Raw genomic sequence first — 15362 nt, forward strand, 5'->3', positions numbered from 1 at the left:
AAGTTTGCATACACTTAGTCAATTAAACTCATTTCTCAACCACTCCACAAATATCTTGTTAACAAACTATAGTTTTGGCAAGATGGTTAGGACATCTACTTTGTGCATGGCAAGTAATTTTTCCAACAATTGTTTACAGACAGATTATTTCACTTATAGTTCACTGTATCACAATTCCAGTGGGTCAGAAGTTTACATACACTAAGCTGGCTGTGCCTTTAAACAGCTTGGAAAATTCCAGAAAATGACGTCATGGATGTATTTCAAGGCCTACCTTCAAACTCAGTGCCTCTTTGCTTGACATCATGGGAAAATGAAAAGAAATCAGCCAAGACCTCAAAAAATAAATTGTAGACCTCAACAAGTCTGGTTCATCCTTGGGAGCAATTTCCAAATGCCTGAAGGTACCACGTTCATCTGTACAAACAATAGTACGCAAGTATAAACACCATGGGACCATGCAGCAGTCATACTGCTCATGAAGGAGACACGTTCGGTCTCCTAGAAATGAATGTACTTTGGTGTGAAAAGTGCAAATCAATCCCAGAACAACAGCAAAGGACCTCGTGAAGATGCTGGAGGAAACAGGTACAGAAATATCTATATCCACAGTAAAACAAGTCCTATATCGACATAACCTGAAAAGTCGCTCAGCAAGGAAGAAGCACTGCACATGGGGACAAAGATTGTACTTTTTGGAGAAAAGTCCTCTGGTCTGATGAAACAAAAATAGAACTGTTTGGCTATAATGACCATTGTTATGTTTTGAGGAAAAAGGGGGAGGCTTGCAAGCCGAAGAACACCATCCCAACCATGAAGCATCATGTTGTGGGGGTGCTTTGCTGCCAGAGGGACTGGTGCACTTCACAATGATGAGGAAAATTATGAGCATATATTGAAGCAACATCTGAAGACATCAGTCAGGAAGTTAAAGCTTGGTCGCAAATGGGTCTTCCAAATGGACAATGACCCCAAGCATACTTCCAAAGTTGTGGCAAAAGTGCCTAAGGACAACAAAGTCAAGGTATTGGAGTGGCCATCACAAAGCCCTGACCTCAATCCTATATAGAACATTTGTGGGCAGAACTGAAAAAGCGTGTGCGAGCAAGGATGCCTACAAACCTGACTCAGTTACACCAGCTATGTCAGGAGGAATGGGCCAAAATTCACCTAACTTATTGTGGGAAGCTTGTGGAAGGCTACCTGAAACGTTTGACCCAAGTTAAACAACTTAAAGGCAATACTACCAAATACTAATTGAGTGTATGTAAACTTCTGACCCACTGGGAATGTGATGAAATAAATAAAAGCTGAAATAAATCAGTCTCTCTACTATTATTCTGACATTTCACATTCTTAAAATAAAGTGGTGATCCTAACTGACGCGAGACAGGGAATTCTTACTAGGATTAAATGTCAGGAAATGTGAAACTGAGTTTAAATGTATTTGGCTTAGGTGTATGTAAACTTCTGACTTCAACTTTGTACACAACACTATGAAGTTAAATTGATTAGAGAAAATGTTAGAGATCTGAGGGGATCAGACAGTTACTGTATAGTCTTAGTCTTCTCTTCCCCATCCTCGTTAGAGGCAGCACATCCATCGGCACAGGATTTGACAACCAAACCCTCTAGCAACCCTACGCTCATTTCTTTCATATCCCAGTTATACTCAACAGTGCATCTGTCTCTCGTATCACCGTGCACACAAAGAAGACAGCTGAAGAGAGACACATTAACAACCATAGAGCCACAGTTGGTCCAGGATGTCTTCAGATGCATCCCAAATGGCACCCTATTCGCTTTTACAGTGCACTTCTTTTGACCAGGTCCCATAGGGCTCTGGACAAAGGTAGTGCACTATATAAGGAATAGGATGCCATTTTAGAAGCACACTATCTCGGAAAGGTGATTTATATAAAAGCGTCCCTGCCCACTGAGCTTGGTTTACAGTAAGGCTTTGACCCTCCCGTCATGATGAAGCACTCTGTGGAGCATTTAATCTATGATGAACGAACAGATGTGGCGAATGGCTATCTGCTGTGTGTGTGTGTGTGCGTGTGTCAGCTAAAGTGCCAACCCAGCCTTTAAAAGTCATGTTTAGAACAGAACCACAGCACAGTGCTGGGAACAATTTGCACTAGAAAGCATCCGGGGGAACAATATGTCCTTCTAAGAAATGGCTTGTCTGATTTTGGGTGAATGCTTAAGTCTGTTATTACTTGTTTATTAAGTTGTTGTTTTAGTAATTCAGAATGCCCATGTACTGTAGACACACTACTCAACGGCCTGATTTAAAAGGCTGATACATTCACTGCAGGAGTAATGAGCCAGTAATAAAGATAGGCCTTTTTATATTTACTAAATGACTCTAGATCCAGTGGTACTGCATGGTACTACACCATGAAGTATACTGGTTTAGAATGCATCCCTGACCAAGATGGCTGCCATTATCACCTCATTCTAGAGTTATGAAGGTTCATTTCAAAGGCCACTCTAGTATTGTATCTCCATAGTGTACCTGGCCATAGCTGCAGCAGGTAGTGTAGCACTTCAATATGTTTCTTGAAGTGTAGGGCGCTGGCCAGCTCCTCCGAGTCGATGAAGACCCGGTTGCTATGACAGCTGGCCTCCTGGCGTTGGCTGAGCAGCACAGGGCCGAAGCATACCGCCAGGTTCTGACACGTCATCTTGTTGACCTCATGGTATGACGCCACCAGCTTGAGATGGTCCAGCAGTCTCCGCAGGGTCAACTGGGGTAACAGAGACAGAAAACATGCTGGGTAAGGGCGGATTAACACTGACCAAAGACACGGCTCCTTTTAAAAGCACAAACACACTAAGGGAAATGAAATACCTAGTCAGTTGCACAACAATGCATTCAACCGAAATGTGTCGCTTATTGGATCTTTGTTTATGCTATTGCTATTTCTCTCAGCTACTGTTATTTCCTAACATCAAGAGGGTTTGAAACTGTGTACTGTGAACGCTGCACAGTACTAATGAACATTACTGAAGGAACTTGGTGAATGTAGAGAACCAAGAGCACTGTGAACCCAAAAAGGCAACTGCAAAAGCACTTTGTGACAAATGTTGATTTATGAATAAACTTCATTGATCGATTGAAGAGGGACTGTCCCTTACCCTCTCCACCTCTGGCAGGTTCTCCAGGAGACTGACGGTGTGTTCTGTGTCTGCCGGGTCATTTTCACATCTTCCTGCTCCGATACGCAGAGGTCTCTGAGCCATAGAGTCCAACACAGTCTCATACAAGTGCTTAGTGATAAGGGGGTAGGGCAACTCACGCAGGTAGTCCTTCAGTACACCTGGAGAGAGAGAGAGAGGAGAGAGAAGAAGAGGGGAAGGGAGGAGAGAGCGAGTGAGAGAGAGCATGAGAAACCCTTCATTGAGTTAACAGAAAAATGATTTCTGATCATAACTCTGATAATGATTACAGCTGCCAGATGTTACTTAAGAGGACAGCAAAGATTTTCACCAGAAAGGACACAATGAACAACACCACTGTCTGTTTGTGCTCTGTGGACCTTATCAGCTGGGCTTCATACGTTTTTTTTTTTTTACACGGCTCAATGAAGTGAAATACCTCTTATGTACGACTTCACAAGACAGCTTAAAATACCTGACAAATCCCTAAAAATATTATCTTTACGAAGAGTCATTATTGAGAAAAGCTAAGTGTTTTCTTCTCCCCTTCTTTTATACAGCAGGCCAGACCTGGCACACACTCTGCTGGCTGCCAAGGCTTTTAAGACTCATTGTTGTGGTGGGCTCTGTTCTGATTGAAATTGGGTATGACATGGCAGCCTCAGAATGTCGGAGGTGGTGGTGAGGCGAAGAGGGTGGGTGGGGGGTGGGGGGGTGGGGGGTCGGGGCTGTGATGGCGTGGGCATTCACACCTGTAACTCCAGCCACATTCAGCCTTCCCCAGGCTCAGACAAAAGAGACGAACAAACATGAAGCCCACACTGTGTATATACACTAAGCCCCTTGCCTTTTCTTTTCATGAAGGGGGAGGACAAATACAGAAATAAAGAGAAGAAAAAAGGTATTGACAGCGTGTCAATTCTTTGAGGTGGACTGGAATTTTTTCTCTCTTTTTTTTCAGTGCCTAACTACCCAGCTAGCACCTTTGGTTCATTGGAAGTTGTGGGAAGATATACTTTTCTGTGTTTACGTTCTGAGAAGAAATGTTCTGGGAATGTTATTCTTCCCCCAAGACATAAGACTGCTAAATATTTTTATTTTTTAAAACAAACTTTGAGGGCGTTCTTCTACTCCCTAGCCAGAAGACTGCTAAATAGTTAACCAATTAGCTGCCCGGACTATCTGCATTGACCCTTTTTGAGCTAGCTTTTTTAAAACTCATCACATATGCTGCTGCTACTATTTATTATCGGTCACTTTATTCCTAGTTATATGTACATATCTAACTCAATTACTTCGTACCCCTGCACATCAACTCAGTACTGGTACCCCGTGTATATATCCAAGTTATCGTTACTCATTGTGAATTTATTATTACGCGTTTTATTTTAATATTATTTTTCCAGTTGAAGTCGGAAGTTCACATACACTTAGGTTGGAGTCATTAAAACTCGTTTTTCAACCACTCCACAAATATCTTATTAACATACTATAGTTTTGGCAAGTCGGTTAGGACATCTACTTTGTGCATGACAAGTAATTTTTCCAACAATTGTTTACAGACAGATTATTTCACTTATAATTCACTGTATCACAATTCCAGTGGGTCAGATGTTTGCATACACTAAGTTGACTGTGCCTGTAAACAGCTTGGAAAATTCCAGAAAATGATGTCATGGCTTTAGAAACTTCTGATAGGCTAATTGACATAATTAGAGTCAATTGGAGGTGTACCTGTGGATGTATTTCAAGGCCTACCTTCAAACTCAGTGTCTCTTTGCTTGACATCATGGGAAAAACTAAAGAAATCAGCCAAGACATCATAAAAAAAAATTGTAGACCTCCACAAGTCTGGTTCATCCTTGGGAGCATTTACAAACGCCTGAAGGTACCATATTTCATCTGTACAAACAATAGTAAGCAAGTATAAACACCATGGGACCACGCAGCCGTCATACCGCACAGGAAGGAGGCGCGTTCTGTCTCCTAGAGATTAACATATTTTGGTGCGAAAAGTGCAAATCAATCCCAGAACAACAGCAAAGGACCTTGTGAAGATGCTGGAGGAAACAGGGACAAAAGTATCTATATCCACAGTAAAACGGTTCCTACATCGACATTGACACTCAGCAAGGAAGAAGCCACTGCTCCAAAACCGTCAAACTTTCACTGAATTATTTAATAAGAAATTTAACACTGCTAGCTTATTTGGGGTTAACTTTTTCGAAATCCAAGCAGATAGGACATATGCAAATTCATTACCTGGAGATTATGGCGTCAGACCGAGGCTCTGTTAACATTCACTGCTATGCAGATGACACACAGCTGAACATTTCGATGAAACATGGTGAAGCCCCCAAATTGCTCTCGCTGGAAGCCTGTGTTTCAGACATAAGGAAGTGTATGGGTGCAAATGTTCTACTTTTAAACTCGGACAAAACAGAGATGCTTGTTCTAGGTCCCAAGAAACAAAGAGATCTTCTGTTGAATCTGACAATTCATCTTAATGGTTGTACAGTCATCTCAAATAAAACTGAAGGACCTTGGCGTTACTCGGGACCCTGATCTCTCTTTTGATGAACATATCAAGACTGTTTCAAAGACAGCTTTTTTCCATCTACGTAACATTGCAAAAATCTGAAACTTTCTGTCCAAAAATGATGCAGAAAAATTAATCCATGCTTTTGTCACTTCTAGGTTAGACTACTGCAATGCTCTACTTTCCGGCTACGCAGATAAAGCACTAAATAAACTTCAGTTAGTGCTAAATACGGCTGCTAGAATCTTGACTAGAACACAATTTGATCATATTACTCTAGTGCTAGCCTCTCTACACTGGCATCCTGTTAAGGCAAGGGCTGATTTCAAGGTTTTACTGCTAACCTACAAAGCATTACATGGGCTTGCTCCTACCCATCGTTCCGATTTGGTCCTGCCGTACATACCTACACGTATGCTACGGTCACAAGACGCAGGCCTCCCAACTGTCCCTAGAATTTCTAAGCAAACAGCTGGAGGCAGGGCTTTCTCCTATAGAGATCAAATTTTAAGGAATGGTCTTTCGATCCATGTGAGAGACGCAAACTCTGTCTCAACCTTTAAGTCTTTACTGAAGACTCATCTCTTCAGTAGGTCCTATGATTGAGTGTAGTCTGGCCCAGGAGTGTGAAGGTGAACGGAAAGACTCTGGAGCAACGAACCGCCCTTGCTGTCTCTGCCTGGCCGGTTCCCCTCTCTCCACTGGGATTCTCTGCCTCCAACCCTATTACAGGGGCTGAGTCACTGGCTTACTGGTGCTCTTCCATGCCATCCCTAGCAGGGGTGAGTCACTGTCTGGGTTGGCACTCCCCCTTGGGTTGTGACGTGGCGGAGATATTTGTGGGCTATACTCGGCCTTGTCTCAGGATGCTAAGTTGGTGGTTGACGATCTCTCTAGTGGTGTGGGGGCAGTGCTTTGGCAAAGTGGGTGGGGTTATATCCTGCCTGTTTGGCCCTGTCCGGGGGTATCGTCAGATGGGTCCACAGTGTCTCCCCCTGTCTCAGTCCCCAGTATTTCCCCCTGTCTCAGTCCCCAGTATTTATGCTGCAGTAGTTTGTGTGTCGGGCAGCTAGGGTCAGTCTGTTATATCTGGAGTATTTCTCCTGTCTTATCCTGTGTCCTGTGTGAATTTAAGTATGCTCTCTCTAATTCTCTCTCTCTTTCTCTCTCGGAGGACCTGAGCCATAGGACCATGCCTCAGGACTACCTGGCCTGATGACTCCTTGCTGTCCCCAGTCCACCTGACCATGCTGTTGCTCCAGTTTCAACTGTTCTGCCTGCGGCTATGGATCCCTGACTATTTCACGGGACGTGCTACCTGTCCAAGACCTGCTGTTTTCAACTCTCTAGAGACAGCAGGAGCGGTAGAGATACTCTTAATGATCGGCTATGAAAAGCCAACTGACATTTACTCCTGAGGTGCTGACCTGTTGCACCCTCGACAACCACTGTGATTATTATTATTTGACCCTGCTGGTCATCTATGAACATTTGAACATCTTGGCCATGTTCTGTTATAATCTCTACCCGGCACAGCCAGAAGAGGACGGCCACCCCTCAGAGCCCGATTCCTCTCTAGGTTTCTTCCTAGGTTCTGGCTTCTCTAAGGAGTTTTTCCTAGCCACCGTGCTTCTACACATGCATTGCTTGCTGTTTGGGGTTTTAGGCTGGGTTTCTGTACAGAACTTTGAGATATCAGCTGATGTAAGAAGGGCTTTAAAAACAATCAATTTGATTTGATTAATCATGGAAACACATTTCTTTTTTATTGTGACATTGGGAAAAAAGAATATAGAATATGGCTGTAACGTAACAAAATGTGGAAATTATCAAGGGGTCTGAATACTGAACCAAATTTTCTATCTTATAACAATAAGCATTTGTGCCAATTTGAATTAAAATTGGTTCAGTGGGTACTGACGGAACATGGGCTGAGGGAACAAAGAGATGAGGGAAGGATAGGAAGAGTTTAATGTACATTTTTACCAATATTTTATTTCTAACATTCCACATTGCAACTCACCGTCTAGCAGTTTCATAGTGACAATGTTCTTTAACAGACAACTTCCAAGATGACGTAGCAGTCAGACGTCTTTGTCCTGTCGTGTCCCTTATATCTTATTACATATTTTTCTTCGAATATCTTTAAAAAATATTTTCCTAAACCTCAACTTCAAAATACTCTCCTGCAACCCGCCTCACCCAATGTGGCGTGGATCTGCTTTTTTCTAAAGTATTTCTATTTACTTTGGATCTGGAATCCCTCAACTGAAGCTAGCCGGCGAACTACCTACCAGCTATCAGTTAGCAAACCACTGCTAGCGGTCATCAGCTAACCTTTAGCTCAGAAAGCTCTTGCCAGTTTGAACAACGTGACTCAAACCAGAGCATAACGGACCTATTTCTCTCCATATCCCCGGATTCCTACCGCAAACTCTGAACATTTTCATCTGGATCTTCGCAACTAGCTAACCACATTCCGGGGTGACCACTCCTGGCTAGCGTTTCCATCCCGGAGCAAGCACCAATTAGCCTGAAGCTAGCCCGGCCAGGGCTCCTGTGCTACCACCGAAGCCCACTCCTGGGCTACAATATCCGGACCCCGATCCTCTACGACTGGAATACCGACAATCTGCCAGAGGATTCCAACAGGCCCCTCAGGCGCGCCGCCCGCTGAAGGCCCATTCTGCTAACCTGCTAGCTACCTAGAGCTACTTGGAACCCTACTAATCCACACCTGCTCCTTTTACCCTCTGTTCCGAACATGCTAGAAGGCCAGTTCGTATAGCACTTAGCCGTACCCTTATCCTACTTCTCCTCTGTTCCTCTGGTGATATAGAGGTTAATCCAGGTCCTGCAGTGCCTAGCTCCACTCCCACTCCCCAGGTGCTCTCATTTGTTGACTTCTGTAACCGTAAAAGCCTTGGTTTCATGCATATTAACATTAGAAGCCTACTCCCTAAGTTTGTTTTACTCACTGCTTTTGCACACTCTGCCAACCAGGATGTCTTAGCCATGTATGAATCCTGGCTTAGGAAAACCACCAAAAACCCTGAAATCTCCATCGCTAACTATAACATTTTCCGCCAAAATAGAACTGCCAAAGGGGGCGGTGTTGCAATCTACTGCAACGATAGCCTGCAGAGTTCTGTATTACTATCCAAGTCTGTACCCAAACAATTCGAATTTCTACTTCTAAAAATTCACCTTTCCAGAAACAAGTCTCTCACTGTTGCCACTTGCTATACACCTCCCTCTGCCCCCAACTGTGCCCTCGATACCATTTGTGAATTGATTGCCCCCATCTATCTTCCGAGCTCGTGCTATTAGGTGACCTAAACTGGGACATGATTAACACCCCGGCCATCCTACAATCCAAGCTTGATGCCCTCAATCTCACACAAATTATCAATGAACCTACCAGGTACAACTCCAAATCCGTAAACACAGGGCACCTTCATAGATGTCATCCTAACTACAGTGCCTTTGCGAAAGTATTCGGCCCCCTTGAACTTTGCAACCTTTTGCCACATTTCAGGCTTCAAACATAAAGATATAAAACTATTTTTTTGTGAAGAATCAACAACAAGTGGGACACAATCATGAAGTGGAACGACATTTATTGGATATTTCAAACTTTTTTAACAAATCAAAAACTGAAAAATTGGGCGTGCAAAATTATTCAGCCCCTTTACTTTCAGTGCAGCAAACTCTCTCCAGAAGTTCAGTGAGGATCTCTGAATTATCCAATGTTGACCTAAATGACTAATGATGATAAATACAATCCACCTGTGTGTAATCAAGTCTCCGTATAAATGCACCTGCACTGTGATAGTCTCAGAGGTCCGTTAAAAGCGCAGAGAGCATCATGAAGAACAAGGAACACACCAGGCAGGTCCGAGATACTGTTGTGAAGAAGTTTAAAGCCGGATTTGGATACAAAAAGATTTCCCAAGCTTTAAACATCCCAAGGAGCACTGTGCAAGCGATAATATTGAAATGGAAGGAGTATCAGACCACTGCAAATCTACCAAGACCTGGCCGTCCCTCTAAACTTGCCTGAAATGTGGCAAAAGGTCACAAAGTTCAAGGGGGCCGAATACTTTCGCAAGGCACTGTAACTCCCCTCCAAATACACCTCTGATGTTTTCAATCAAGATCTCAGCGATCACTGCCTCATTACCTGCATCCATTAATGGGTCTGCGACCAAACGACCACCCCTCATCACGGTCCATGGAGAATAAGAGCACCTCCTCCCAGCTGCCCACTGCTCTGAGGCTAGGAAACATTGTCACCACCGATTAAATCCACTATAATTGAGAATTTCAATAAGCATTTCTCTACGGCTGGCCATGCTTTCCACATGGCTACCTCTACGCCGGTCAAATGCCCGGCACCCTCCACAGCAACCCGGCAAAGCCCCCACCATTTCTCCTTTACCCACATCCAGATAGCTGATGTTCTGAAAGAGCTGCAAAATCTGGACCCCTACAACTCAGCCAGGCTAGACAATCTGGACCCTCTCTTTCTAAAATGATCTGCCGAAATTGTTGCAACCCCTATTACTAGCCTGTTCAACCTCTCTTTCGTATCATCTGAGATTCCCTAAGATTGGAAAGCTGCCGCGGTCATCCCCCTTTTCAAAGGGGGTGACACTCTAGACCCAAACTGCTACAGTCCTATATCTATCCTACCCTGTCTTTCTAAGATCTTCGATAGCCAAGTTATCAAAACAGATTACTGACCATTTCAAATCCCACCATACCTTCTCCGCTATGCAATCTGGTTTCAGAGCTGGTCATGGGTGCACTTCAGCCACGCTCAAAGTCCTACACGACATCTTAACCGCCATCAATAAGAGACATTACTGTGCAGCCGTATTCATCGACCTGGCCAAGGCTTTCGACACTGTCAATCACCACATTCTTATTGGCAGACTCGACAGCCTTGCTTTCTCAAATGATTGCCTCGCCTGGTACACCAACTACTTCTCTGATAGAGTTCAGTGTGTCAAATCGGAGGGCCTGTTGTCCGGACCTTTGGGAGTCTCTATGGGGGTGCCACAGGGTTCAATCCTCGGGCCGACTCTTTTCTCTGTAAACATCAATGATGTTGCTCTTGCTGCTTGTGATTCTCTGATACACCTCTACGCAGACGACACCATTCTATATACTTCTGACCCCTCTTTGGACACGGTGTTAACTAACCTCCAGACGAGCTTCAATGCCATACAACTCTCCTTCTGTAGCCTCCAACTGCTTAAACGCAAGTAAAACTAAATGCATGCTAATCACTGCCCGCACCTGCTCGCCCGTATAGCGTCACTACTATTGACAGCTCTTACTTAGAATACGTAGACAACTACAAATACCTAGGTGTTTGGTTAGACTGTAAACTCTCCTTCCAGACTCACATTAAGCATCTCCAATCCAAAATGAAATCTAGAATCGGCTTCCTATAGCGCAACAAAGCATCCTTCACTCATGCTGCCAAACATACCCTCGTAAAACTGACCATCCTATCGATCCTCGACTTCAGTGATGTAATCTATAAAATAGCTTCCAACGCTCTACTCAACAAACTGGATGCAGTCTATCACAGTGCCATCCGTTTTGTCACTAAAGCCCCATACACTACCCACCATTGCGACCTGTACGCTCTCGTTGGTTGGCCCTCGCTTCATACTCGTCGCCAAACCCACTGGCTACAGGTTTTCTACAAGTCTCTGCTAGGTAAAGCCCCGCTTTATCTCAGCTCACTGGTCACCATAGCAGCACCCACTAGTTGCACACACTCCAGCAGGTATATCTCACTAGTCACCCCCAAAGCCAATTCCTCCTTTGGTCGTCTTTCCTTCCAGTTCTCTGCTGCCAATGACTGGAACGAACTGCAAAAATCTCTAAAGCTGGAGTTCATCTCCCTCACTAGCTTTAAGCACCAGCTGTCAGAGCAGCTCACAGATCACTGCACCTGTACATAGCCCATCTGTAAACAGCCCATCTATCTACCTACCTCATCCCCATACTGTATTATTTATTTATTTATCTTGCTCCTTTGCACCCCAGTATCTCTACTTGCACATTCATCTTCTGCACATCTACCATTCCAGTGTTTAATTGCTATATTGTAAGTACTTTGCCACCATGGCCTATTTATTGCCCTAACTCCCTTATCTTACCTCATTTGCACTTTTGTTCTACTGTATTATTGACTATGTTTAGTTTATGCCATGTGGAACTCTGTTGTATGTGTCAAATTGCTATGCTTTACCTTGGCCAGGTCACAGTTGAAAATGAGAACTTTGTCTCAACTAGCCTACCTGGTTAAATACATTTATTTTTTAGAGGAGCAATGAGAGCATGAATCAAATGTTCACTTTTTATCCTGTCCATTCCCATTGTCCACTTAAGGAAGAGAGTCATTAACTTAATGCTGTCCCGTCTATTTCAGACTGCCCGGGCATAAACACCATCCCTGCTACCCACTAATCCAGTCATAGACAGGAAACAAAGAGCAGATTGACCATTAAATGGGAATCTGGGATTAGGCTGCTTTTTAGTGGTGGAATAACTCCCCAGAGATGGAATAATAAAAGTAATGTTCCATTCTATTCTCATTCCAGTGCATGAAGTCTGGCAGGAATGCAGAAGGTGGACTCCTGTTGACAGTGATGTTCATTCAGAAAGTATTTAGACCCTTTGACTTTTTCCACATTTTGTTACAGCCTTATTCTAAAATTAAATAAACACATCCTCAATCTACACACAATACACCATAATGACAAAGTGAAAACAGGTTTTTATACATTTTAGCAAATGTATTAAAATAAAAAACTGAAATAACTTTACATACGTTTTCAGAACCTTTGCTATGAGACTCAAAATTGAGCTCAGGTGCATCCTGTTTCCATTAATCATCCTTGAGATGTTTCTACAACTTCGAGTCCCTCTGCGGTAAATTCAGTTGATTGGATATGATTTGGAAAGGCAAACACATGTTTATATAAGGTCACAGTTGAAAGTGTATGTCTGAGCAAAAACCAAGCCATGAGGTCGAAGGAATTGTCCGTAGAGCTCCGAGACACGATTGTGTCGAGGCACAGATCTGGAGAAGGGTACCAAAACATTTCTGCAGCATTGAAGGTCCCCAAAAACACTGTCCTCCATCATTCTTAAATGGAAGAAGTTTAGAACCGCCAAGACTCTTCCTTGAGCTGTCTTCCCAGCCAAACTGAGCAATCTGGGAGAAGGGCCTAGGTCAGGGAAGTGACCAAGAACCGGATGGTCACTCTGACAGAGCTCTAGTGGTCCTCTGTGGAGATGTAAGAACCTTTCAGAAGGACAACCACCTCCGTTACAACTTGATTCCAAATTTGTTATTTCAGAGTTTGTCTTCACTATTATTCTAGAATGTGGAAAATAGTAAAAATAAAGAAAAACCCTGGAATGAGTAGGTGTATCCAACGTTTGACTGGTACTGTATGTAAATGTAATGTGTTTTCATTTTGAATAAATTTGCAACAATTTCTAAAAACCTGTTTTTTATTCGTCATTATGGGGCGGTGTGTGTAGATTGAGGGGAAAAAAACTATTGAATCTATTTTAGAATAAGACTAACATAACAAAATGTGGAAAAAGTCAAGGTGTCTGAATACTTTCCGAATGCACTCTAGATTCAGTTCACTGTTGAAAAGTCCAAGATGACTTGGACTTCCAACTGACTCTCTGGGTCAGTTGTGATTTATTCAGCAGAGACATCCAACTTAAACACACGGGCAAGAGCATAGTACATTAGGTACAGTATAGAGATATAAGAATATCAACAGCGACTACACTAGGTGTGAATGTACTAAACGAATCTGAAGAAAATATGTATAGTAGGGTCCTACTGTATGTTAAAGATACTTATACACTTAGTGTACAAAACATTAAGAACACCTGCTTATTCCAAAACAGACAGACCACGTTAATTCTGGTGAAAGCTATGATCACTTATTGATGTCACTTGGTAAATCCACTTCAAATCGGTGTTGAGGGATTTTTAAACCTTGAGACAATTGAACGGGGTATGGTGGTAGGTACCAGGCATACTGGGTTGTGACAAGAACTGTGGGGTTTTCCACGCTTCTTTGTGTATCAAGAATGGTCCACCACCACCCAACTTGACACAACGGTGGGAAGCATTGAAGTCAACATGGGCCAGCATCCCTACGGAACTCTTTCAAAACCTTGCAGTTTCTATGCCCCGACGAATTAAGGCTGTTCATTCAGTGTATTTTATTTGGTCTTTACTGTGTAAAAAATATTTCCTTCCCATATTGCTCCTATACTGTGTCATAGAACTCATGGTGTGTGACCGTTTCTTCCCCTCCCGCTGAGCCTAACCCAGGTCTGTTTGCACATTATGAGCCTTCCTGCAGACCCAACATGGCTCAATACAGCAGTACAGAGAAGAGAGTCTGCGGTCTGTGCATTCCAACACCACACAGCCGTGGTTGTATCGCAGGAAAAAAATCCTGCAAAACTAAGTCTGCTGTGTCAACCAATCAGGGAAGGCACTTAAAGCAGACTTCTCTCTCTAGAGAGTCTATTCGCATTGATGAGAAATAAGGAGAACTTCGAGAAATATCGATTCGCGAGAGACATTACTTTAATGCAAACTGCGTATTGTAGAAAGCTACCTCCGGAGGTCGCACACGACACTCCCACAACAGTTGCCCCTCTATAAGTAGGGCAGCGTAAACAGAAATGTCTTGTTGAGCCCAATGTTCGTTCAGTAAAAATAATAATAGCAGAGCGATGTTTTTGAAACAGCTGAAATGTATAGACATTTTCATTACATTTAAGACTTGTTTTTATTGAGTTTTCACCTGCAAACACAAACACAAGTCAAGGTCAGGCTCAGGGGTGAACAGGTGTCCTTGCTCTGCAGGTGTTACCCTTATTTTCACAGCCTGTCTGACAGGCAACAAACACGCATTGGAAAGGAGAACTGTTGTTCAGGGAAGGTGTTTTGGTTTTTCGGTGAAGTTGTTTTGGGATTTTGTGCCAGTAATTAGCTTTGAAACGGCTGAGAAATAGTTTTTTTGGTCCAAATTGTTATCACTGAAAGGCAAATCTCACTGTAGATCGGCCCTAAAACTGAAACAGTAGAGTAGACTTTTGCAGAATCTCTACAGAAATATCAGGAAACATTATGACATCCATACACTACAAGACTAATACTGTAAGTGGGAAAATGTTCCAAAACCTTTGAACTTTGAACAAAAACTGCAGGTCACTGCTGCCGTCGGCCGGTGCCACCCTAAAGCAACAAATTACGGACATGTTCTCTCCTACCAACACTACAACCCCAATTTCAGCACCCCCACTACTCCCCCATCCACTCGAACCAGCAGACCAGTAGAGAGAGGGCAGTCCTTGTGTTGCCTGCTACTCTCTCTGACACCCATCCACCCACTCACACAGGGCCATGGCTGTAGGTCTTTGTATGGCAGGCTGACCACCTCCCTCCGGGGCCTCCCTGCCTCCTGGTGGCCTAGAGCTCAGCTAATCCACCACGCGCGAATACCATCTGTATTTGTTCGGCAACAAAGGGGGCACTTGTTAACGTCTTTCCATGTCTTCACTGCATTGGGAGGGCTGGAGTGGAGGGAAG

The 15362-nt window shown here is 43.5% G+C and overlaps 1 protein-coding gene across 2 annotated transcripts in view; it reads right to left on the reverse strand.

Moving 5' to 3' along the window:
• The window catches only part of LOC109898120 (rho GTPase-activating protein SYDE2), a 75691-nt gene that overhangs the window by 11074 nt on the left and 49255 nt on the right, over nucleotides 1–15362 (reverse strand). For both annotated transcript variants that reach the window (XM_031833625.1, XM_020492933.2), the window contains exons 5-6: nucleotides 3145–3326; nucleotides 2522–2753 (exon numbers count right to left, since the gene is read on the reverse strand). In XM_031833625.1, the coding sequence (XP_031689485.1) occupies nucleotides 2522–2753; nucleotides 3145–3326 (414 nt within the window). The remainder of the gene's footprint in view (nucleotides 1–2521; nucleotides 2754–3144; nucleotides 3327–15362) is intronic.

The sequence above is a fragment of the Oncorhynchus kisutch genome, linkage group LG10 (assembly GCF_002021735.2).
Source record: "Oncorhynchus kisutch isolate 150728-3 linkage group LG10, Okis_V2, whole genome shotgun sequence".
Lineage (NCBI taxonomy): Eukaryota > Metazoa > Chordata > Actinopteri > Salmoniformes > Salmonidae > Oncorhynchus > Oncorhynchus kisutch.